A 26,016-nucleotide genomic window follows, 5' to 3' on the forward strand; every position below is an offset into this window, starting at 1 on the left:
TAAAAAAGCTAAAATTAAGCTTTAAACAAGCTCAGAACAAGCTTAAACAAGCTTTAAACAAGCTTAAACCAAGCGTAAATAAAACTTTAAACAAGCTTAGAACAAGCTTAAACCAAGCTACGACCAAGCTTAATCCTAGCTAAAACCAAGTTTAAAAAAAGCTAAGACTAAGCTCAAAACAAGCTAAGACCAATCTTAAAACAAACTAAAACCAAGCAAAAGCCAAGCTTAAAACAAGCTAAAACCGAACTTAAAACAAGCTTAGAACAAGCTTAAAACAAGCTTAGAACAAGCTTAAATTAAGCTTAGAACAAGCATAAAAAAAGCTTTAAACAAGCTTAGAACAAGCTTAAACCAAGCTACGACCAAGCTTAATTCTAGCTAAAACCAAGTTAAAAACAAGCTAAAACCAAGCTGAAAAAAAGTTTAAACCAAACTTTAAACAAGCTAAAACCAACCTTAAAAAAAAATGAAAGCCAAGCTTAAAACAATATAACACCAAGCTAGAAAAAAAAGCTAAAACCAAACTATAACAAAACTAAACGTTTTTTCTATATCCAAACTTAAACCAAGCAAAAACCAAGTTAAAACCAAGTGTACTGTCTGTAAACTGATAATGTAGATTTTATTGTTCATCAGCTGGATTATTTGTTTGTGTTTGTGTGTTTTGATGGACTTAGAAAAAACATTATTTTTTATTGTGTTATTTTTATTTTATTATTTAAATATATAGTACACCAAAGCTAAAACCAAACTAAAACCAAGCTACGACCTTGCTTAATCCTACCTAAAACCATGCTTAAAAAGCTAAAACCAAGCTTAAAACCAGCTAATACCAAACTTAAAACCAGCTAAAACCAAGCTTAAAACAAGCTTAAAACAAGCTTAGAACAAGCTTAAAACAAGCTTAGAACAAGCTTAAAACAAGCTAAAACCAAGCTAAAAACAAGTTTAAACCAAGCTTTAAACAAGCTAAGACGAACCTTAAAACCAGCTAAAATCAAGCGTAAAACAATTTTAAAACAAGCTTAACAAGCTTAAACCAAGCTAAAACCAAGCTTAAAACAAGCTGAAACCAAGCTTAAAACGAGCTAAAATTAGGCTTAGAACAAGCTTAAACCAAGTTACGACCAAGCTTAATCCTAGCTAAAACAAAGTTTAAAACAAGCTAAAACTAAGCTCAAAACAAGCTAAGACCAAGCTTAAAACAAACCAACAACAAGCTTAAACAAACACATTGGATTAAACAAACATTGGACAAGCTTAAACTAAGCTAAGCCAAGCTTAAAACAAGCTAAAACCAAGCTAAAAACAAGCTTAAAACAAGCTTAGAACAAGCTTTAAACAAGCTTAGAACAAGCTTAAAACAAGCTTTAAACAAGCTTAAACTAAGCTACGACCAAGCTTAATCCTAGCTAAAAACAAGTTTATAACAAGCTAAAACCTAGCTGAAAACAAGTTTAAACAAAGTAAAGCTAAGCTTTAAACAATACAGGGTGATTGATATAAGTGTGCCAGCCGTTTTATTCGAAAACTATTAGAGATATCAAAAAAAGTTAAATAGTAAGTGCCTTGGATTTTTTATTAAAAAAATTTTAGTCAAGTCAAAAAAATTATTTTAGCCGCCATTTTTCCAATATGGCCGCCAACTTTGATTTTTCATACGAAACACCCTGTATTTAATGATGTATTCTGGTAGAAAAAGTAATTTTAAGACGATTTTATTCTTGTAAATTTTTTCATAAACCTAACCGTTTCAAAGATAATAATGGTTAAAGTTTTGAAATTTCTGCATGAGAAAGAGTTTCGGTAAAGGCCTAAGCAAGCATGCCAGCTGTTTTGTTCGAAAACCATTTAAAATTTCACAACTTAAACCATTATTATCTTTGAAACGGTTAGGTTTATGAAAAAATTTACAAGAATAAAATCGTCTTAAAATTACTTTTTATACCAGAATACATCATAAAATACAGGGTGTTCCATAAGAAAAATCAAAGTTGGCAGCCATATTGGAAAAAATGGCGGCTAAAATAATTTTTTTGACTTGACTATAATTTTTTTAATAAAAAATCCAAGGCACTTACCCTTTAACTTTTTTTGGTATCTCTTATAGTTTTCGAATAAAACGGCTGGCACACTTATATCAATCACCCTGTATAATACCAAGTTGGAGAAAAAAGGCTAAAACCAAACTATAACATAACTTAACGTTTTTTCTATATCAAAACTAAAACCAAGCGAAAACCAAGTTAAAACCAAGCAAAAACCAAGCTTAAAACAAGCTAAAACCAAGCTTAAAACAAGCTTAAACCAAGCTTAAACAAGTTTAGAACAAGCTTAAAAAAGCTTATACCAGGCTTAAAACAAGCTTTAAACAACCTTAAATTAAGCTTAAAACAAGCTTAAACCAAGCTTTAAACAAGCTAAAACAAGCTTAAGACAAAGTGAGGCCAAGTTTAACACAATATAATACCAAGCTAAAAAAAAGCTAAAACCAAACTATAACAAAGACTTAACGTTTTTTCTAAATCCAAACTAAAACAAATCAAAAACCAAGTTAAAACCAAGTGTACTGTCTGTAAACTGATAATGTAGATTTTATTGTTCATCAGCTGGATTATTTGTTTGTTTTTTTTGTTTTGATGGACTTAGAAAATACACTATTTTCTATTGTGTTAGATTTTTTTATCATTTAAATATATAGTACACCAAAGCTAAAACCAAGCTACGACCTAGCTTAATCCTACCTAAAACCAAGCTTAAAACAAGCTAAAACCAAGCTCAAAACAAGCTAAATACAATCTTAAAACAATCTTAAACCAAGCTTAAAACAAGCTAAGACCAAGCTTAAAACCAGCTTTAACCAAGCGTAAAACAACCTTAAAACAAGCTTATAAGCTTAAACCAAGCTTAAAACAAGCTAAAACCAAGTTTAAACAGAAACAAACAAAGATAGAACCGAGCTTAAAACAACTTTAAGACAAGCTTAAAACAAGCTAAAACCAAGCTTAAAACAAGCTTAAAGCAATTTTAAAACAATTTTAAAACAAGCTTGGAACAACCTTAAAACAATATTAGAACAAGCTTAAACCAAGCTAAAACCAAGCCTAAAACAAGCTAAGTCCAACCTTAAAACCAGCTAAAACCAAGCGTAAAACAATTTTAAAACAAGCTTAACAAGCGTAAACCAAGCTTAAAACTAGCTTAAATTTGGCTTTAAACAATTTAAAATTAAGCTTAAAAAAATTAGAACAAGCTTAAAACAAGCTTAGAACAAGCTTAAAACAAGCTTAGAACAAGCTTAGAACGAGCTTAAACCATTTTCATTTAATTTCTGAAAACCAAGCATAAAAGAAGCTTTAAACAAGCTTAGAACAAGCTTAAACCAAGCTGCGACCAAGCTTAATCCTAGCTTAAACCAAGTTAACGAACCAAGTTAACTGATAATGTCGATTTTATTGTTCATCAGCTGGATTATTTGTTTGTGTTTGTGTGTTTTGATGGACTTAAAAAAAACATTATTTTCTATTGTGTTAGATTTATTTTATTATTTAAATATATAGTACACCAAAGCTAAAACCAAACTAAAATCAAGCTACGACCTTGCTTAATCTTACCTAAAACCAAGCTTAAAACAAGCTAAAACCAAGCTCAAAACAAGCTATGACCAAGCTTAAAACATGCTAAACCCAAGCAAAAACCAAATTAAAACCAAGGGTACTGTCTGTAAACTGATAATGTCGATTGTATTGTTCATCAGCTAGATTATTTGTTTGTGTTTGTGTGTTTTGATGGACTTAGAAAAAACATTATTTTTTATTTTGTTAGATTTATTTTATTATTTAAATATATAGTACACCAAAGCTAAAACCAAACTAAAACAAAGCTACGACCTTGCATAATCCTACCTAAAACCAAGCTTAAAACAAGCTAAAACCAAACTCAAAACAAGCCAAGACCAAGCTTGAAACAAGCTAAAACCGAGCAAAAATCGAGCTTAAAACAAGCTAAAACCAACCTTAAAACAAGCTTAAAACTAAGCTTAAACCCAGCCTAAAACAAGCTTATAACAAGCTTAAAACAAGCTTAAATTAAGCTTAAAACAAGCTTAAATCAAGCTTACATTAAGCTTAAATCAAGCTTAAAACAAGCTTAAATCAAGCTTTAAACAAGCTTAAACTAAGCTTTAGACAAGCTAAAACCAAGCTTAAAACAAGCTTAGAACAAGCCTAAACCAAGCTAAAAACCAGCTAAAACTAACCCTTAAACAAGCTAAATTTAAGCTTTTTTGTTTTAATTTGTACGCAATAATTTGGAAAAATGGGAAAAGGGAACAGAAATGGGAAAAAGGGGAAAGGAGTTAGGAAAAAGGGATAAATATATTAGGAAAACGGGAAAAAGGGAAAAATAATTTTTGAAAATAGGATAAAAGAAATAGAGTTGGGAAAAAGGGAAAAATAATTTGGAAAAAAGGGATAAAGGGAAACGAGTTGGGAAAAAGGGAAAAGAGTTACGAAAACGGGAGAGAGGGAAAAGAGTTGGGAAAAAGGAAAAATAATTTAGGAAAATAGGATAAGGGGAAAATGGTTGGGAAAAAGGGGAAACGAGTAAGGAAAAAGGGAAAAATAATTTGGGGAAATGGGATAAAGAGAAAAGAGTTGGAGAAAAGGGAAAAAGAAATTTGGAAAACGGGATGAAAGGAAAAGAGTTGGGAAAAAGGGAAAAGGAGTAAGAAAAAAGGGAAAAATGAATTTGGAAAACGGGATAAGGGGAAAAGAGTTGGGAAAAAGGGAAAAGGAGTTTGGAAAAAGGGTTAAAGGGGAAAGAGTTGGGAAATAGGGAAAAAGAGTTAGGAGAACGGGATAAAGGGAAAACAGTAGGGGAAAAACGAGATAAGGGGAAAAGAGTTGGGAAAAAGGGGAAAATAAATTGGAAAAATGGTATAATTGAAAAAGATTTGGGAAAAGGGGAAAAGGAGTAAAGAAAAAGGGAAAAATAATTTGGGAAAATGGGATAGAGGGAAAAGAGTTGGGAAAAAGGGAAAAATAAATTTGGAAAGCGGGATAAAGGAAAGAGAGTTGGGGAAAAAGTGAAAAATAATTTGGGAAAAAAGGGATAAAGGGAAAAGAGTTGGGAAAAAGGGAAAAGGAGTAAGGAAAAATGGATAAATAAATTTGGAAAACGGGATAAAAGGAAAAGAGTTAGGAAAAAGTAGTCACTGCTTAGTCGTAATGAGCTTCTTTATAATTGCAAAAAAATTAACTTTAAAATTGGTGTAAATCCGTTGGTAACAAATAAATAAGCTTCATGGTAACAAAGAATTGTTTGCCTAAGGACAAAAAAACACAAATCAACTATTCAAATTCAACATTCAACTCCCGTCGTCAGCTTTCAGCATTGTTATGTCGTTGGTAACAGAATTTGAGGTTACCGTGTGGCGTGTGTTTATTGTGTTGACGATTGATTTTATTTGTTAACAAATTGAGATCGTTCCATCTCGTAAGTGCTCTGAGCTCTGATTTTTACCAATTAATTCGCTTAATGGAGAGATATCTTAAGATAACGTATTACATAGGTCTAACCATTGACTATATGTAGCAGTAGCACAAGATGTTGTCAATAATCCAAGAAAAGTCCAATCAACAAGTCACCAACAAACACCGTAAAATTATCTAGGCTAGGGTCTATAAGGTGCTTTGGCCTCACCTATTTAATAATCCTATAAAGGTTGCCTTCCTAAACCCATTACGTGAAATTTATGCAGTGTTTTAAGTCAAATATGTAATCCTAAGTACCGTAGGGCCTATCATACATAAAAGAGTTTCAGTTAAGTTTAGCTAAGAAATAGCATTTGCAATCATTAAATCAACTTAGGACTAGGCATAGGCCTATGCATTAACCAAATCCGTTACTTATTCAATTATATCTTCCTACCGGTACCTACAGTAGGCTAAGCTATTTTCTTGTTGTAGCCTATTAAGCCTAAAGCACGGCTCACACTAGGCTGGCATCAGCGGCGAATTGAAAGAAGCCGCTACTGTCAGCGTAATGTGACCACAGAATTCGTAGCTGGCACCGCAAGCCGGCGAGTATTTGTCAGCGGCTGGCAAAGTCGGACATGTTCAACTTTAGGTAGCGAGGCAGCGGCGACTAGCAAGTCACGTGACCACTCGCACTCGCTGGCACCAGCCACCAGTGTAGTCTGACCACCTATAGAAGTGTGCCAGCGGCGACCAAAATATATCTTTTTCCACTTGTCCATTTTTGCACCTGTTTCAATCTTTTTCTCAATTATATATTTATTTAACTAAATTCTAGCAATTTCAGGAAGTGGTGCCATTCGTAAAACATTTTTGTATGTTTCTAATTCATCTTTTAATTTTTGCAGCCCTAACGCCTCTTCTTGTGGTTAAGCGTCTTTAAATAGGCCTAATGTTCTTTCTCTTTCACACACATCCTCAACATTAGATTAAGTACTGGTTTGGTTTATGAGGACCCAAGGACGAAATAGCGACAAGAACTGAGCTTTGAACTCTAGGCGATTTAAAAAAGTAGTAATTTTGTAGCATAGAAATAGAAATGACTGAGCTTAAGTGGTTGCAGGGGAAGCAGGTTAGGCCTATTGATTTCTTAAATTTTTTCCAAAACTATGCGTGCTTGTGGGACCTCTTCAAAAAAGTAGGGGCATTAAAGAAGCAGCTTACAGTGAGTTGTTGCCAAATTTCACAGCTGTTCTTTCTCACACACCCTCAATAATCAACAGTATTCGATAACGAGGTCCCACGGACGCTGATCACCAGTGGCTGACAAGCTACCTAGTGTGCTCTGTGCAAAATCCGCTGCTTGCTGGTGCTGGTTCCAGCCGCTGATCACCAGCTGCTGGCCAGCAGCCTAGTGCGAACCGTGCTTAAGCCTGGTGGCATTTTTCATGAGTAAGTTACAGAGTAGGCTATAGGTAAAGAAACACTTTTAGGGTAAGTTGGTCCAAACCCATAGTGCCTACGATTTTGTGAAATGTGTCAGGAACCATACACACCCCTCCCTCCCACACCGAATACTGAGACACTAAGTTAGGGTAACTTATTAAAGCAGATCAGCTTACTATTTTTTTGATTAATTTTTTGCAATTGTTTTAAGATAGCCTGACACTTAAATTGTGTTACAAGCGTGATTACTTTGTTTTAAATGCAAATCATAGGTAAGTTACCCTGTAAATGTGAAGTTGACCTTTAGCAATAACTTAATGAGTTTCTTTTACGCTAAATAATTCTTAGTACCTAGATATTTAACTTAATAGGCCTACATGTTAACTTATTTTCTGTGTTTTAGGTGCTTTGGTAGTAAGAAAGAAGTAGCTGTATTCATCATGACATCTGAAAGGTAAAGTATGCAATGTTAAGCCATCGAAGCATGGAAAAACTTACTGTTTTATCTCTTTGCAAAAAACTATTATAGAAACAAATAGGTTAAAGTAAGTTAGTCGGCCTACAGAGTTTCTTGGTGCTTAAAAGCCTCAAGTTTGTTAATTCTGTTCCATCATAAGCCTAACTTATTTGGTGTTTAAAAACACTTTTTTTTTGCTACCGTATTTGAAATTGGAAATGAACTCCCATAAGTTGTGTTGTTGCTTGGTTCTTTGTAAAATACAGAGTAGGAAAACCATTCGTACACGATCCCGCCCCACTGCACCTCCAAAGTAGAACTACGTGCGACAGTACGACATTGTCGCAGAAAGACGAGGAGGGTTGCAAAAAGCCCAGCCTGCCTGACTGGTTTTTTTTCAGTCAAATGGCCCTTTTTTACATTATAACCTGTACGTTTTATTGCAGAATATGTTACACAACAATTTAACATTTTTTTTTTACAAAAAGTATCTCTGTAGAAAGTCAACTACTTTATTTTCTGCAGAATAATGATCCGTTCTGCAAACAGTAGGCCCTAACGCTACAAAACGCTATGCTTTACATAAACAAAAGCTGTGCCGTGAATATTTAGTGCATCGATCGTGAGGAAGAACGCATTACCAAAGCGATTCAATGTAATAACAGTTGCGTTTTCGAACCAATACCGTAACTTAGGTATATGCTTTTGAAAAATTATTTATATTTCCAAATATTCATTGGGGTTCATTTACACGCAACTTGGACCGCGTAAGCCCAAGGCATTTTATTCTTTGAAGATTTGTTGAAGTCAGTCTGCCTAAATTGTTTTCTTTTGAGATGGCATTTTATAACTAGGCCAGTACTTACTAGTTTGGTTATTATTTGCTTTACTATTACAACTAATTAGGCCTACTAAGTAATGTTCATATTTTATGACAAAATTGCTGTTTAACTTAAGACAACTATAGATGTAGGCCTAACAATCAAAAAATATATTTACATTCTTTAGGCCTACATCATCAATCCTAGTCTTGGCAACTAGGCCTACTTAGTTTTTAAAACAACAGTTTCATTGTTAAGCCTCAAATAAAGCAATAAAATCATCAGAACACAATGTCATCGTCAATAGACATAAATACAATAATTAACACACTCAAACAAGGATACAATTTATTAACTTGAAAGAATGTGCAGCAGACCCTAACACACACGATGATGGACTAGATGCAACTTCGTAAGATACCTGTAAACATATTTCTATATTGTAAAAAATCAATTCTGCAGGAAATGATGAATAATAATGTAGATTTAGGCTAAGTATTCTTTCACTATCCAAGTCAATTTTAATTGTTGCCTATTTCTATGTTATAAATCAATAAAAAAATACAAAAAAATATCATATTATTCTTGGATGACGACTTCAAATTACATTTGAACTAAATTACTGTGCAGGCCTCTCGGAGCTGTGATATATCCTGCAGCAGAGCGCAACAAGTCTTTCATTCTGCAGTGTCTGCAGCAATACATCACGCTACAGAGTGGGTTTGGAGTGGGGGGTCAACCCCCGATGTTCCTGGAGGTAGCCTCCGGTACCGGGCAGCACATCTCGCACTTTGCCCCACACTTCCCTCACGTCACCTTCCAGCCCACTGAGTACGACTTGGGCCTACTGAGCAGTATTGATGCATTCAGGTACGTAGTATCATTGATTTGGAATATTAAGTAGGCATATGGGCCGGCTGAAGCCAATTTTGTATTTAAAAAGTACATCGTTGAATGAGCCGTGCACAGTGTTTACTACATTGTGTGTATTACAAGCACAAACCGTCATTGCTGCTCTCTTAATGTATGGCATCTACAGTTCTCAAGCGGCAATGATGCTCTTAATACACAAATAGCTGTATTTTCAGATGATTTGATGACCACAACCTAATGAATGTTTTAGGAATCATTTAAAAATCTCAAACATGAAGAAGGCAGCTCGTCTCGACGTAACGACTTCCCCAGACACCTGGCTTGATGGTGGGATTTCCCAGAGCTCTGTGGACTATATGTACAATGCCAACATGATACACATATCACCCTGGGCCTGCACTGAAGGTTCGTAGAGACAGAAATTTTGTTTTCAAATGGTTGTGTAGCCTTTGGATTACTGTTCATTATACTTAAAATTGTGACAATATTTGCATATAGTAATCTTTGGTTGCTGTAGTGACAACTAGTTTCTGTTCTTCTAAACCTTTATCAGGCCTACAAGGCATCAGATAATACCTGACAAAGCAGGCTTCATTGTGCTGATTATAGCACACAAAGTAGCTAATTCCTGCATTTACTTACTTTTGCACCCTCATTTTTTTACTGCACTCCAGTATTACCAGTGCCGGATTTACCACTAGGCCGATTAGGCCGCGGCCTAGGGCCGCAAGCAAAAGGGGGCCGCGGAGGATTGAGAAAAACATTTTTTAGATCAAAAGTTAAACCACCAGTTTGCCAGGATTACAGGTGAACATAATGATGTCTCAGCGGACCGAGGGAGATGTTCACGATTTAGCCATGGCCGCGGGTGACTGTGATGTATCTTCATGATCGAAGCCCGCGGGAGATGTTCAAGAATTAGCCGTTGTCACAAGTGTCAATGATGATGTCCCTGTAATTGCGGCTCGCGGGAGATGTTCACGATTTCGCCGCGGTTGCAAGTGTCGATGATGATGTCCCCACGGTTGCGGCCGATGGGAGACGTTCAAGAATTAGCCGCTATCACGAGTGTCAATGATGATGTCCCCGTAATTGCGGCTCGCAGGAGATATTAACGATTTTGCCGCGGCTAAAGGTGTCAATGAGGATGTCCCCGTGATGGCTTCCCGAGCGGGATATTTACGATTTTGGCACGGCCGCGGGTGACAATGATGATGTCCTCGTGATCGCAGTCCACGGGAGATGTTTTTAACACGACTTTGCTGCAATCGCAAGTGTCGATGATGATGTCACCGTGATTGCTGCTTCACGGGAGATTTTTACGATTTTGCCACGGTCGTGAGTATTTATGATGATGTCCCCGTGATTGCGGCCCGCGGGAGATGTTCACGATTTTACTGCGGCCACGGGTGACGTTGATGATGTCCTCCAGGTCACAGCTCACGGGATATGATGACGATTTCGCCGTGATCGCGAGTGTCGAGGATGATGTCCCTTTGTTGCAGCCCGCGGGGGATGTTAAAGATTTTGTCGCAGTCCCGGATAGGCCTACCTATGATGGCTTTGACTTAGTTTAGGAGAGATGTCCATGATTTCATCCACGATCACGGGTGTCAATGATGATGTCCCCTTGATGCATAGGAGATATTCACGATTACTTCCGCGATCGCAAGGAATTTCCACCATAGGGGGAGGGCCGCTCAAGTAATTTGGCCTAGGGCCGCAAGTACCCTAAATCCGGCACTGAGTATTACAACCAATTACTACAAAACAGTGTGATTAGGCACTTAATACGTGTGTGTACGCTTGAAAATAAGTTGGCAACACTTCAGGTACTACAGCTACAATCAGCTGATGCAGCCTTTTTACAGCCTTTTAGCGAATTTCCCATATAGGGAATAAGCTATTACCGTAGTACTAATGGTAAGACCTAGACGCGGGACCGATTTTTTTTTTCATTTTGAGGTCCCTAGAGGCCAAAAACACCATCCGTTCAAATTCATATATATATATATATTTATATATTTATATATATATATATATATATGTGTCCGTTAGCACGATAACTCGAGCAAAAATGATCCGATTTTGATGAAATTTGGTACAAACGTGTAAACCTACGTTTATTCGAACGAGTTCGCGATCCAGCATGATCAGACCATGGGAACGGGGGTTTACGGGGGGTTTTATGGGGTAAAAATAGGTTTTTCCCATTTTTTACCCAAAAATCATAAAATTTAGCAATTTCTTTCCAAACCATTTTGTAGAGCTTAAAAAAACAAATAATTTAGTATACTGAAGCGTTATTATGCGCCTAATGGTTACAGAGAAAATTCCAAAAAATTGTAAATTTAAAATTCCCATGTTATTCTTATGGAGAATAAGTAAATTGTTGTAGTTTGCTTGTTTATGAACATATTTTGATCAAATTTGGAAAATGTTTTTATTTCTTACTAACTATTAACGTTTTACAAAAAAAAACACAGTTTTACCCTCCCTGATACAGCAAACCTAAGTACTAGTTAAACTAATTTTATTTAAATAGAGAATAAATGTTATATTTTTAAGTAGACATTTCAGTGTAAATCCAATCAGTCAAATGGAAATTTGCTTAGTCTGCAGGTTTGCTGCGGCGGGGGTATTTAATTTTGATACTAGGACTTAACCTGTTGACATTATATTTTCGTTCAACGCTTGGATTTAACCTAACCTAAAATGTGTTGTTTAGGCTTTGAAAGATTAATTATTTATTTATTTGCTTTATATTAGGTATCTAGTAAAAATATTATCTGTACGCTCGAGCCGCAGTCAAAAGTGTGGAAAGTTTTTCGAGTGCACTTCACTTGGAAAGTTACAAAGTGCCTTTGCTGCTCTCGAGGAACTTTCCACACTAGCTTGCGGATTGTGCATAAACATTTCTCTCATGTGCTGCAAAGTGCCACTTCGGGCACTAGTTATAGGCTACAAATAACTATTGAATGTGCCCGGGCTGAAATAAGGTTTTTGAAGAACTATGTTGACGACCTAATGATGTGATTACCTGATAATGGTTCAGAAGAACCGAAACTATTTGCCCCTACATCGACTAAGGATTACTATTAAATGTAGTTATTGTAAACCATTTTAAGTAGAACCATTGACTATTGGATACAGAAGTAGACATCCCATCTATATGGACCAGCTGTTGCCAATCTTTTACTAAAAAGAATGTAGTTGTGTGAGCCAGTCACAGAATGCGCTAGTCTAAAATTATATTTTCTTTTTTGTTGCTGACGGTAGTTGATGGTTCATAATAGTTGCTATGGCTCATTTCATTGTTGCTAGTAGCTATAAGTCATTCCATTAGTTTAACTTGGTAAAAAAGCTTGTGTATTCGACAGAAATTAGCACCGGTAATTTAGATCAGAGCAATGTGTCGGTGGCTCACATCAACTACAACGATTTTCATTTAAAAAATGGCTACAACTTTACCATGGGAATGGAATGTCTAGGTAGAACATTAAGCCAAGTTCAGTCATGATGAAGGTTGCTTTGTCCCAGTTTTCCTAGACAGTCCCGCTGACCGACAAGGGGTTTTGGTATATTTAGATGTAACTTTAAAACTGTTCAACTCAGTCAAACAAAGTAATGTATTGATAATCTATTTCTATCCTCTGACATTTATTTAACTTCAGTGCAAAATAGAAAATTGTCAATAAAGTTTCAACGAGTTTCAATCAAACAAAACCTGACCTAAAATCGGTCCAGATTTTACTATAAAACAACCAATGATTACAAGGCTAAGTACAAGTTTATGCCTACTTTTATTTAACACTCCAGTAAAAGAACAGCGGCCTCAAAAAGAAATGTCCGGGGCATTTCCCTAAATTTAAGATTTTTGTCTTAAGTTAGAGGGTAAATTGACCATTTAAATTTAAAGTGTGTTGTGTAATTTAAAAACACACATAAATATCCTTATTTGCTTGAAATATAAGGTCAAATAACATAATTTAGATTTTTCACCGTTTATTTACTATAATTTGTGAAAATAAATTAAAAAATTACAAATATACAAAAAAAGTCTCACAGTAATTTACAAGCTAACTTAAAAATTAAGCTTAATTGTATACTATTGAAATTATACAAAAAAACAACAATAATATGGACTCAAACGTAAAACTACAGTTCAGAAATATATTTATATTTGAAAGTAACAGCATAAGTTGTAACTCAATAAAAAGTTAAAATTTGCTATGCTATATCATACTCAAAGCTTAAAGTCTTATAGTATTAAAGCGTAATATTTGGCCCCACAACGTTTCATTAGGAAGTTCGATTTGGATATAGGTTGGATGGTGATTTACAAAAATATGTTATTAAAAAAAATTCTCTTACGTTACTAGGGACTTTGAGGATAAAATCACTATTTAAAGGAAAGGTTAAGTACAACATTTGAAGTACATCTTTATTGGTGTTTTAGTATTTCAGTCTTTTGTCAGTTGGATCAAGACAAAACTAAACCACCTATATCACAGTAAATTGTTTGAACTGCTATTGTACTGTAGGATTCGTCTTCATTTTACTCTGCTTTGTCAATCTTCTCTGTAAAATAGAGTTTCTAATTTTTATAATCACTTAAGACTTAAAATGTTTGTTTTCATCTTAAACTGTACAATTACTTGGACATGGGTCGTCAAATAAATGCCCCCCAAATAGTTGACACCCTAAGGTAAACAATATATTCAAAATATTTGTTTTGCGAATGGTATAGTATGACATCAATATAAATATATGATAATCACATTTGACTTTTACTCGTAACTTGAGCTAGAGGCAAGTGACTTCAGGCTCTAGTAATTAAAAGTACTTTATAATATTTAATTTTTCAGGTCTGTTCAAGGGAGCCTCTTACATACTAAAGCCAGGGGGCTACTTGTTTATGTACGGGCCTTTCGCAGTGGACAGCAAAATAACACCGGAAAGCAACGTAAGCTTTGACAGGTCCCTGCGATCGCAGAATGAAGAGTGGGGTTTGAGAGACTTGACGAGAGAGTTGGAACCTCTAGCTTCAGGCCTCGGTCTCACTTTGGTCCGGAGTCACGATCTTCCTGCAAACAATAAGTTCCTTGCATGGATGAAACAAAGTAATTAACTTTACAATCGTGCAGTGAAATGCATGGCTGTATGTAATGTAATGAACTATATGACACATTGGAACTTGCAAGTCAATCCATCAGCCACCATCATTAAAGCAGAAAACAAATCTATAGCTCTGCAGTTTTATAATCTTTGTCTTAAATTTGTATTTTAAAATATAATACTAAGACAGCTTGAAATGTAGCAAGGCTAACATATTGTATATATTTGGCAATTTTAACCTAAATCGTACAATAGCAAACAGCTTAAATTCCTTTTCCCTAAAACCAAAATACTACTGTCTATTTTTACGTACAGTTAATAATTTTATGGGGAAAAATTACAAGAATTTACATCTTAAAAAGCAAGAAACAAGCCTAAATCCCTTGCAGAGCACAGGAACAGGTTGGGTCCTGAACTCAAAGATGGCGAATGAAAATCATTTCATGGACATATTAGCTGCCACAAAGTTTGTTCCAATGTTTCATATAGTCTTGCTCATCAAACTCTCTACAACGTAAGCCTACACTAAAACCTCTCTAATTAACTTTCCATTTCTCATACTGCCATAGATTTAACACTAGAAAGGTATCGTCATACAGTGTGACGCTAAGGATAAAAATACGTAGATTTGGCGTACTGTCGGCCGTTAACTATACACAAGCCGGTCATTTTACTACACACAAAGGGTATTGACACGTAAGTTTGATGTATGCGTTCCAAGAAACCGACTGGCAAGGAACGTAAAAAAACACACTACAACCCAACCAAGGCAGGCATCACTAGGCAAATGACTGCTGAGAGCACTGCTGGAAGGAGGGTAGCGTTGGTTGAGGGGGTGCGGGGTGGGACGCTAAAAATAACTCGTCCTACGTCAAATTTATGTGCGATACCCATCTAGGGTAAACAAATTGCTAGTTATTTATTTTTGTAAAGACAAAACTCTAAAAGAATTGTTTTCATTTTAAATTGTTTAAGGGTGGGTCAATTTATATAACAACATGAGATATTAGTTTTTTTTTGTAGTAGTATAATTTCAAAAAAACGTGGTATGAAAGTGATATCTAGTATTTTTACCATCTTCGCTTTCTGGTACCAGACTTGTTGGTGAGATGGTAAGTTATTAAATTGTCTTTTGTTTGTTTATCTATCACAAGTATTTTGGAAGTAAAGGCAGATAATAAACGTTGTAGAGAGATTTACTTGATCACTCATTGCATTTATAATCAAGGGTTTCTTTATCAAGAGTACAAAGAGAGTATTTATTATGAGATCTTGGATTATATATTTTACGCGTGTTATTTTATAGATGATTTGTGCTAAGCATTTCATATATTATACTTAAATCTACATTTACAAAGATTCTTATAATGTCAATAATTAATTATTGTGAAGCTTGGCTGTTTTATAGCCAAACTCTAGATGTTTACCTACAGCCCTGTTGTGAAAAAATGTTATACACAAATGTGGTGCGGATGGAAATATCTTTCGGATGTAACAAATATTTTGTCCAAGGGTATTTGTTAGTAAATTTTGATCAGGGCAAGTAGTTTTGTCAAATTTTTTTTAGCATTTAACTACCTATAAAGTAATGTAAAACCTTGTTTACAATCCTAAAGTAGCGATTCCCAAACCACCACTTCAACATTGATACAATTTGACTCAAATAGAGCATAACATCAGCTGGTGTAATGCAGATGTATTTATTGTATTTCACTTGAACCGAGTTGTGGGGCTCCAGACAAAACACAAAACTAAGAAAAATATTTGTTGAATCCTGGTTGAGCTACATTACGCCAGCTGTTTTTTTAGTTACTCCATTGCTTGACACTCTAATTCCACTACTATATTCAGAAATCAGTGTTCACTGTACAGTACAGTTCAAATGGGAGATAGTCGTCCCACTATCATTACTAAAAATATCATATTCAATATAATATTATTTATATTTTTTTTGTAAGGGCTGTGTCCACAGTCCTAACAACTCTTGTAAAGGTCCTACTAAACATTTTACTTTTTTTCTGTAACTTTATGGAGGGGATTTCTGGTTTCAAGCTAAAATCGGGTTGTTTAGCTAAGTAGTGAATAGTGATTCAAAAATATTTAAAATATTGGCATAGTACAATGTACAATATTGTACAAGATATCCCTCCATGTCGTGGTGACATCATGAACATCTTCAACAGTATCTGTGAAATCGAGAACGTTTTCTGCGGTCACAATAAAATTGGGACCATATTACACCAATTGTTCCTCATTGAACCAATTGTTGGCCCTATTAGACCTGGAAATACCGGAGCCCCTAATTAATTTTAAAGTCAAAGGCTTCTAATTGATTTACATTTTGAATTTTGATCCTGGTTAATTTGAAAGTAGTATAGTACAAATTGTAAGAAAAAAGATCAATTTGGAGGGTTTTGTGAAACCTGAGGTTTTAAAATGGGTTAGTGTCGCTGAAACTGTCTTATTTTAAATACATGGCTCATAGACTGTATTGTACTGCATTAGTGCATTGTGAACAAGGAGTCTAGAATAGTTGTAGCTTGGGGATTGCACCATTAAGAATTTAAAATTTCTCATGAATTAAAAATTGTCTCTGTTTCTGTTCTTACAGGATTTTTTTATTTCGTCAAGCGTATTTAATCAAGGATATAAGCCGTGTTTATGTGTGTATTTATAGAAAATTGCAGTCTTAAGCAGTGTTATAAACATGAAAATATGAACATTCAAGATGTTAGTTTTAATCAAAACGTGTACTTCCTGTGATAATTTATGTATAGTGTTCATGTACATAATCATTGATCACAAATCTTGATGAAGAAGAAAACTAACTGTAAGTTATTTAATAAAGAAGATTTATTTTATTTGGAGTTTAATTTACCAACCTGATTCAAAGCAGGCACACAAGAGTCTGTCCCCTCTCTACTTTACGGCTAACTTTGTCGCTGGATGTAGTTTTCTCCGCACAGACTGATAGACAAGCCGTCAGGAACGTCAAGCAGGTTCCTACTAGGCCTGTGTACATCGCCCAACCTGGTGATCATCAGGTTGTGTCAGTTAAAATCTTCATTTGTGGTAAAAAAGGTTTTTCTTATCTTAAAATTTCTATCTGCGGTTTTGTTACCTTCAATGCCTGAGGCACACCTTCAAGGCACCTAGCAAAGCGTAAGATCATTCCTACCCAATTCCGACACGGAGGCAAGACAGTCCCACTCAAGCTTAGAGTGAAGAGCTTTTATAGTTGTTCGACTATAAAAGCTATGTTGGATGCTAGCTACTGTTAAGTGCACTCCCATAGATAGGCCGACACCAATCCCTTCCCGTTTTCAAAGCATACCAACCATTTCTCTTTTACAATGTCAGAATTCTGTTCACAAGTGTATAATTATAAGGAACTTCAGAATTAGTATAAGGCATATTCTCAATATATTGAGGACCTGATAGTAAAGCAGACCAACAAATGGGCTGCCAGACTGATAAAGAGGTTCAAACAAAATGAAATTTGTTAGGTGACAGATAAGAACAATGTATTTCTTACCAAATGTGCAGTCTCCTACTGTAAAGGGCCCCGCGTCTCGGCCACATAGTTTGACCACTCTAGGACTTCCCCAGCCTGCTGCATACAGAACTAGACCCATGATGTAGAAAAGTCCTACACATAAACCATTTCTTGTATTTGTCTGCATCAGATTTTGGTAAAAATTTTATGAGGAAAAGAGAGTTAAGTTTTTTTCATACTCATTTGCAGTTCGCACTACATTAATTTGGATTTTAATAAGATGTTCATTTGTATTGTGGTACATTTTTTAATTCTACACCAAATTTATTTATTTTTTTTTTTTTTTTTTGCTCGGTTAATTATCTGATATTAACTGAACAGTACAAAGATACAAATATCTGAAGGTCGCTTCGCTGGTGCGATCACAAGCAAAATCAATACTGGACCTAGAAACTATTTGATTTGTCATTGGGCTTCCAAATGAATGCTACTTTCACAGAAGGTTGGCTTAAGTTTTGATAGTGGCAAGAGTATTTGAATAACAATTCCTATGATTGTACTGGTACACATTTATTTATTAAGCACACTCTTTTTAACATGATACTTTCTGATAACAGGTCGTTTTTAGATTAGGATTTGGACCATTCCCTTTCATAAAATGTAAAAATGCTGATGGTGTAATGTAGATAACCACATAAAGACAAGATGAGCACCTGCGGTGGCCTGTACGGTGCCGGTGATGGTGAAAATGCTCTTGCGGTTGATGCTCTGGACACAACAACTGATGATTGCTGCCATTGTACTCAACACCATCACAACCAGCCCCAGCACGAACAACACCAGGGACAGCTGAGAAAACACAGGGGAGGTAAGTAAGGTATGATGAGCGGTTTTTGTAAGAGAGATTGAATTTTTTCCTTGTCATCGCCGTAACAAGTTATAGTGCGCAACAAGATGCACTGGAGACATCAATAAGTATTTTTCCAGTCCATCTTTCTCCTTCCACCTCAACATGTTTGCACATGACTAAAGAGAAAAGAGAACACACCAAGATCTTCCAATATCTGGAGGTTCCGTTGTCAAGAGATTCCACATTTATAACAAATGTAACAGTCATTCACTGAAAGAGGTATGTTGTCCTAGATCATTTTTGGGCTGGATTATTGTCTGAGACAAAACAATTAATGTTTAGTTGTACAAAATCAGTGTCCAAACTGTGACCGCCCCATCGCCCCTGGGTTTCTTGTAAACAGGGTGGGTTCTTCTGGCGATCCTCTCTAGACTACCGAGATGTTTTAGGTCAGATATTGACAGAGTAAGTAATCCAGGGGCCACTCTTGGTTCATCAACAGATTTTTTTCTGGAATATTGTCTCCCTAGATCATATCTTGTGGCCTCAGCAATAACGTGATCGTCACCCACAGTCCTGGATTTTGTTATCTCACCATACTGTATATATATACCATAATATAATCATAGATCAAGTCATTACTTCCATTCTAACATAAAATTTCATATGGTAATTTAGGTTAGAGACAGTATCAGATTTATCACTAAGGCTGCAAGCAGAAGGTTGTCGCAGCTTATTGACCATATTGTAATTTTCCAGTGATCGGGGAAGATATCCTTGATTTTGCAGCAATCGAAGGAGATTTTCACAATTTTTCGGAGACGGGGGGCGGGGTGTTTTGTATAAGGGGCAGGGGCCGCTCGTGTTGGTATGGCCTGGAGTCGCAAGTAACTCCTGAACCCATTGGCATTGGTTGAAGGGATTAATCCATACAATCATTTTTTCTATTGGCTCTGACAAGAAAGAAGAAGATAATTTTGATTGATCCTTTCCAAACAATCTCAATAAGCATTGACAGATAGCTTATGGTAGATATTAATCACTAGGAGTGTGTTTTATCCATGTTTTTTACAAAATGTTTTAACTAACATTCTATAAGCAATAAAATTGAAGCATTATAAGATGGAATTTTAAACTCTGTTATCCAAACAACAAAAGGAGTGAGAATGATTTTTAAACACATAAATTTAAGACCTTACCTTCCACAAAGAAGGAAACACCCCACTGTCTGTTGCTAAACCGTCCATTGCGAACACTGCACAGTTGTTTTGATGTTTGATACGAGTGCACCGGTTGAAAATACCAACGGATGGAACGATTGTGCCATTTTCTGGAACAAAAAATAACAGATAACTAGAAGTTTTTTTTTGTTAAAACATAAATCTCAAACTTTAAAAAATTTAATTTTTTACATTTTAATGTAACTAAAAGCCTACATGTCTTGTTTTGCTACAGTAAGTCCAACATTTACTGATGGTAATACAGCCAACATTGTGATTATTCAGGCTAGAAAGCCAGTTAATGACAAAAAACACTCAGCATTCACTACAGCGTGATATAGGTTTGTTTTACTCTATAAGTTCACAATTAGTTATTTTTCTTTGACACAAGATCTTTGATAAAATAATTTGCTATGACCTTTTACTATTTAATTTTATAAATTCGTAATAATTGTTAATCTTGAGTTTTAATGATTTTAATAACTTGGTAGTTCATTTAGAAGCACATCCAAATACAATATAAACAGAATTCATAATATTTCTTAGAACTAGAAATATTTCATTTCCAGCTATTATATTCCATTCTTAAGCTGTTTCTGATTGATCCAGTTTTCTTTGAAAAATACCAATTAACCAACCATCAGTTGCATAATTTGTAAAGACAAGAACCCATCATCAATTAAGAACTTTAACAAAGTTTGCAAACTACTCAAATAATTGTTTTTGATAGGGCTTATGACATTTTAACTATTAAGTAAAGCACATTATCGTTTCTCACTCAGTGACCAGTATTTCTAGAGCTAAAGCATTGACCAATTAATCTTTAGATAAGCCCTCGCCAGATGGTTAAGTATAAATAAGTCCTAAAAGTATTTACTAACAACTCCTTTTCAAACGGATGTCTCTTCCTCTTCTGTTAATTTGTTTGTACTTGTACAGACAAATGTCTTCCTAGCAAGAAATAATCTTATATACAGCATACACCCTCTCCCAGAAAATTGGCTATTTTTAAAGTCCTTTGGTGATTTTCAGAGCCATTTTTTGCGTCTAGAACTGTGTTCAAAAACTTCTGATACGTTTTTATGACAAAATGTAAGATTAAATTTATATTTCCAGGGCACAATGGGAGGGGGAGTTTAGCCCCTGTAGACCCCCCTAACAGCATATTTTTGCTGTTTTTGGATTAATCAGTAGATATCGAGACCTTTGTTTCTTACAAATTTAACACTAGACGTTGCTCAGGTCATACTGGGTTAGCAATGATTTCATCAGCTGGCAAACTTAGTAGCTCTATTGAAAGGATATACTCACCGACTTCAAGAGGGATCGGACCCATGAGCCACTTGGGAGTGAGGATCGCAGAGAAGACTGCCAATGTTGAAGTGATGGTCAGTAAAACCCAAACTAGACTGAGCGCAGTGATGATCACGTGTCCCATCTGTCAGCATAAATAAAAAGCATTCTAATTGTAGAACAAGAGCCAAAAATAAGAAAGAAATACTGTTTGCTTTCAGATTTCAACTTAAACGAATTAGTTAAGTTTTTTTAAATACATTTTTTATCTATCAATTAATTTTTTTCTGTCTTACCATTGAATTCTACTATAAACTGAACACACAGGAAGATTACTAGCCAATACCGGTTAGGGCATGGTAGCTGAGTAGCTAAATGTACTCTATTCTTCAAGAAACTTGATACAGTAAGCCAAGAAAGCATAGCGTGCTGAGTAATTTATATTACCTCTACTACATTACTTGTCATATTCAAAGGATACGTATACAAAATGTTTATTTACACTAAGTTTTATTTGCATGGATCAATTTTATTATTTTTTACAGTACAAAAACATAAATTATTAAAGAAACAAGATTTTAAACCTTTTGTATTTCATACCCAATACACAGCATTTAAGTAAGTTACTTGTACTAAATATATTGCAGTACAGAACAAATTAGAAAGCAAATTTACAAAGTTTGTACTGTACAATGTAAGAAATTTATTATGTTTACAAATGTAAGGAATTCATGAGCCATTATTCTTTATTTATTGTGCTTGAATTTGTTTTATCATTATGAAATTATTTGCCTTACATGTTGAAAACATTATGGTAATTTTAGCGAATGTCCCATATAGGGAATAAGCTATTACCGTAGTACTCATGGTAAGACCTGGACCCGGGACCGATTTTTTTTTTCGTTTTGAGGTCCCTAGAGGCCAAAAACACCATCCGTTCAAATTCATATATATATATATATGTGTCCGTTAGCGCAATAACTCGAGCAAAAATGATCCGATTTTGATGAAATTTGCTACAAACGTGTAAACCTACGTTTATTCGAACGAGTTCGCGAACCAGCATGATCGGACCATGGGAACAGGGGTTTATGGGGGCTTTTATGGGGTAAAAATGGGTTTTTCCTATTTTTGACACAAAAAACATAAAATTTTGAAATTTCTTTCCAAACTATTTTGTAGAGCTTAAAAAAACAAATAATTTAGTATATTGAAGCGTTATAATGCGCCTAATGGTTACGGAGAAAATTCCAAAAAATTGTTAATTTAAAATTCCCATGTTATTCTTATGGAGAATAAGTAAACCGTTGTAGTGTGCTTGTTTATTAACATATTTTGCCCAAATTTGGAAAATGTTTTTATTTCTTACTAACTATTAACATTTTACATAAAAAAACACTTTTACCCTCCCTGTTGCAGCAAACCTAAGTATGTGTTAAACTGATTCTATTTAAATAGGGAATAAATGTGATATTTTTAAGGAGACATTTTAGTCTAAATCCAATCAGGCAAATGGAAATTCGCTTAGTCTGCAGGTTTGCTGCGGCGGGGGTATTTCATTTATTTATTAAAATGTTTAACAATTGTTCAACAGAGTCTGTTGGTTTAGTTTCACTCTTAACTGAAAAAATTGCTAACCTTCACTCATTTACAAATTAGAACAAATTAATCTGTGTGTTTTCTTTACTTTAACTTTTTTTTACATAAAGATAATTTTAATAATAACCCAATAATACAAATTTTTAGATACTTTTTAAGCAATCCTATATGGCCCTTGCAAAACATGACTAAGCCTCTCATTCAACATTTGAAGGACGAAGCTCAACAGTCCGGAAACGTCTAGTGACGCACACAAATAAGTCTCGTCCCGAGAATTTCATATCTGTGTGCGGCACACAGAAACGTGTTCGTTGGTGTGCGGCCGCAACGTCGTCGTGCGTTTGTGTCCACAAGACCGCAAATCATGTCTTACTGTTTAAAATTATGTAATTTAAAAATGACATTGTTGTTTGCTTAGATTAAAAAAATAAAATTGGTGATTAGTCTAAAATTCCAGAAATGGTTACCTAAGTTCAGAGTTTGTACCAAAATGTGTCATCATTAGGCTATGTACTGCCCTAACATTTATTGCAAGCTTTTCTGATACAATCGTCACTTTGGAAGGCGAAAAACATCGATGCACATACATACAAGACAAGCAGGTAACACGACACATGGATACAAGTCAGTTGAATTTGCTAGACGCGAATCAGGCGCAATTTGAGATGACTATAATTAGCAAGCTTACAATAACACTTTTATAGGCTACTGCTTTAGTAGCGTAGCCTCAAAAGTGTATGATTATTGAATAGACGAATGCAATAAAACTCGTCTTCAAAGCTTTTCCAATATGTGCACTTATTCTGAAAATGTTTACAAGCCGTAGTATAAAAGGTGTTACAATAATGATAAGTTTTGTCCAGTCACGCCTGTCATCTTCAGGCCCAAACGGAGACTGCCAAATGACAAACATTTTGTACCAATATATTGTTTTCTATGATTAAACCAAATGTGAATTACATGAAAAAAGTTACAATTGAGTTGCTATATTTAATAGCAGGATAAGACCACGTTTAGTATAGTAGGTTAGGCCGTTTAGTATAATTTGACAACAGTTATGGTTGATAAGAAAATTTTATTTAGCCTATTTTACACGCTAGCAAAAAGGTATTTCCATCATACATCAATTCATTCATAGGTGAATCGATGTTTAAAGTACCGTTATAGCTAAAAATATTCACAATCTGTGCTCTCTCGCCGCTCAATTGGTTATTAAAGACGAAACTAAAACCTACAGTTCAATGTGAAATGTAATTTGCCATAACGAATTTAGCTCGTGTTACTGCACGTGGAATGTGGGATGGTATGTAAATGTAGCGAGATTAAAAATGTAAGTTAGTACCAAACACCCACGCTGTAGTTACGTTACTCACCGTGACACCATATACGGTGACGCGATCGCCTACACACACACACCACCTCACACACATACGCGCTTCATGGGTCTGTGTTGTGTGTGGTGCATCGGCGTCTTCATTTGTAATACATATTTATGGTTTGTTATCTTGTTTGTGTGAATGCTATTATTATTTAAATACATCGTGTTTATTGTTTATCATATCCAAATACAGTGGTGGTTTTCTTATTCTCCTATGGTGGTTTTCCTATTCTCCTATCCCTTGTCACGGGGGGGGGGGGCTACCACTACCAGGGGGTTCGGGGGGTATGGATCCTCCCCGTAATAAGGAAAGGGGATCCGGGGCACCCCCCAAAAAAATTCTAAAGCAGATTGGTGACCTAGGCCATTTTTCACATCTAGAACTGTGTCCATATCTGTTAAGTCTTTAGGACGAAATGTATGTTTAAATTAATTTGTCCAGGGTCCAATGGGGGGATTTAACCCCTGTATCCTCCCCCTTGAAACCACCACTGTCCAAGCACGATCCAAGGTTATTTACTCTCAGTATTTATAATGATAAGTTTAAAGTATCGGACTCACTATATCGATTAAAGAGCAGATACACCGATTAAAGGGACACTCATTAAAACCATGTCTACTCTTTTCTGTAGGCCTACTAAAACTTTAGATTCGCTTAGTGCTAACATATCGTTGTATAAGTAAAGGGGTTTGATGACACAAAAAACCCTACGCGAAGTTAATGTGAAAAATAACCACACAGGAGTCTTTTTCAAAGGAGGTTTTTCAAAGCTAAAAGGAGATTCTTTAGTATCCATAGTGGAGTGGTCACTGGTTAAGCGTTTTTCAAGTGGCAATTCACGTGTTTGTTTTTAAGTGACAGTTTTGTCGTAAGTGGATTTTAATGTGATCAAAGAGGGAGGGTCAGGGTCTATTCGTCTACGTGATGATAGAGAACAAGTTTAATAACAAACTAAAAGTATACTTGCAAATCTATTAAAAATGTTATAGATAAATAATAGAGAACTAACTTAATGGTTCTTTGGCGACTCACTTATTTTCTATGTCCAATTTGACATGCAACATTACGTGGGTTAATTAATTTAAACGTAGTTAATTAATTTAAATGTTTGTGAAAGTCATTGAAATATGTAAATAAAAAGTATGACTTATTTTTAACCTCAGCAATACCGGTACGTAAATTGTACCCCCTTAAAGTCAGAACTTAACACTAACGACTAAATATTCCCATATGCCAGTCTCCAACGTATGGAACAACTGCCTAAACTCTAAACGTATCTACTATAGTGAATTCCATACCTTGAATACGTATCCAAAATATCCACTAGCGGCTCAAAATCTCACTCACTCACTGACTGCGCTCACTAACTCACGACTTAACTCACAGCGCGTTGGAATTATAATGAGTTACGCGGCAACGCACAGCTGGGTCCAATTTCCGAATGCGCGCGCCGCCCCCCCCCCTTGGGACGGTCAAGGGGTAAACAATGTATGATTGTTGTCCCTCTATTGTTTTAAACTGCCGCCCGGTTTTATTGGAGTAAACAGGAGGGAGTTTAATTATATGAAGGGGGATGGAATTGAAGACGAAACTTCGGGGAGTAAAAAGTGTCTGTTGTTTTGTAGCATTGAGATATTGTCCTAGTGTTGAAGTACAAGTAGTTTAATCTTGTAATTTAATTGTGTTACTGCAAAGTGCACAACAAAGTAAATACTATTGTTGTACAGTATTTACATTATATGTGTAAAATAATTGTGAGATTTGGTTGAATTTTTACTGAATTAGGATGTACTGGTTTATCGATACCTGTACTAAAAAAAGCAACGATCTACATTCCCGTCATAAATAGAGGATAAAAAAACCAAAAATATTGTTCCATAACGATTTACAGACGTAATTGTGGCTACAAAATTATTTTAATGTTGGTGGGTTGCGTGATAGTTCTCATAGTTGCGGTGGCCATTGATTGAGTTTACTAATTTTT

At 35.3% G+C, this 26,016-nt stretch overlaps 2 protein-coding genes across 2 annotated transcripts; one reads left to right on the forward strand and one right to left on the reverse strand.

Moving 5' to 3' along the window:
• Positions 1-5,404: 5,404 nt before the first annotated feature.
• LOC128986725 (methyltransferase-like 26) lies at positions 5,405-17,056 on the forward strand. Its single transcript, XM_054407221.1, has 6 exons — positions 5,405-5,499; positions 7,330-7,380; positions 8,835-9,074; positions 9,328-9,482; positions 13,946-14,200; positions 16,807-17,056. Exons 2-6 carry the CDS (start codon positions 7,367-7,369, stop codon positions 16,833-16,835), a joined length of 693 nt encoding a protein of 230 aa, XP_054263196.1. The 5' UTR covers positions 5,405-5,499; positions 7,330-7,366; the 3' UTR covers positions 16,836-17,056.
• LOC128986726 (LHFPL tetraspan subfamily member 2a protein-like) lies at positions 13,083-25,446 on the reverse strand. The gene is made up of 7 exons (XM_054407223.1): positions 25,331-25,446; positions 21,073-21,199; positions 19,741-19,871; positions 18,405-18,540; positions 17,731-17,844; positions 17,078-17,225; positions 13,083-14,164 (listed from the first exon to the last, which is right to left on the reverse strand). Exons 2-6 carry the CDS (start codon positions 21,197-21,199, stop codon positions 17,083-17,085), a joined length of 651 nt encoding a protein of 216 aa, XP_054263198.1. The 5' UTR covers positions 25,331-25,446; the 3' UTR covers positions 13,083-14,164; positions 17,078-17,082.
• Positions 25,447-26,016: the final 570 nt, after the last annotated feature.

This window comes from Macrosteles quadrilineatus, unplaced genomic scaffold (genome assembly GCF_028750875.1).
Source record: "Macrosteles quadrilineatus isolate MER2022 unplaced genomic scaffold, UCM_ALF_1.0 Scaffold_2__2_contigs__length_208266976, whole genome shotgun sequence".
NCBI lineage: Eukaryota > Metazoa > Arthropoda > Insecta > Hemiptera > Cicadellidae > Macrosteles > Macrosteles quadrilineatus.

What these genes read in the sequence shown, in the direction of transcription:
- LOC128986726 (XM_054407223.1), bottom strand. Translation starts at nt 21,199, where the DNA reads ATGGGACACGTGATCATCACTGCGCTCAGTCTAGTTTGGGTTTTACTG. An exon ending in TGTTTCCTTCTTTGTGGAAG is followed by an intron (nt 18,541 to 19,740) that starts GTAAGGTCTTAA and finishes GTGTTTTCTCAG; the next exon opens with CTGTCCCTGGTGTTGTTCGT. An exon ending in CACCGTACAGGCCACCGCAG is followed by an intron (nt 17,845 to 18,404) that starts GTGCTCATCTTG and finishes GTTTATGTGTAG; the next exon opens with GACTTTTCTACATCATGGGT.
- LOC128986725 (XM_054407221.1), top strand. An exon ending in AGCAGTATTGATGCATTCAG is followed by an intron (nt 9,075 to 9,327) that starts GTACGTAGTATC and finishes TGAATGTTTTAG; the next exon opens with GAATCATTTAAAAATCTCAA. An exon ending in ACCCTGGGCCTGCACTGAAG is followed by an intron (nt 9,483 to 13,945) that starts GTTCGTAGAGAC and finishes TTAATTTTTCAG; the next exon opens with GTCTGTTCAAGGGAGCCTCT.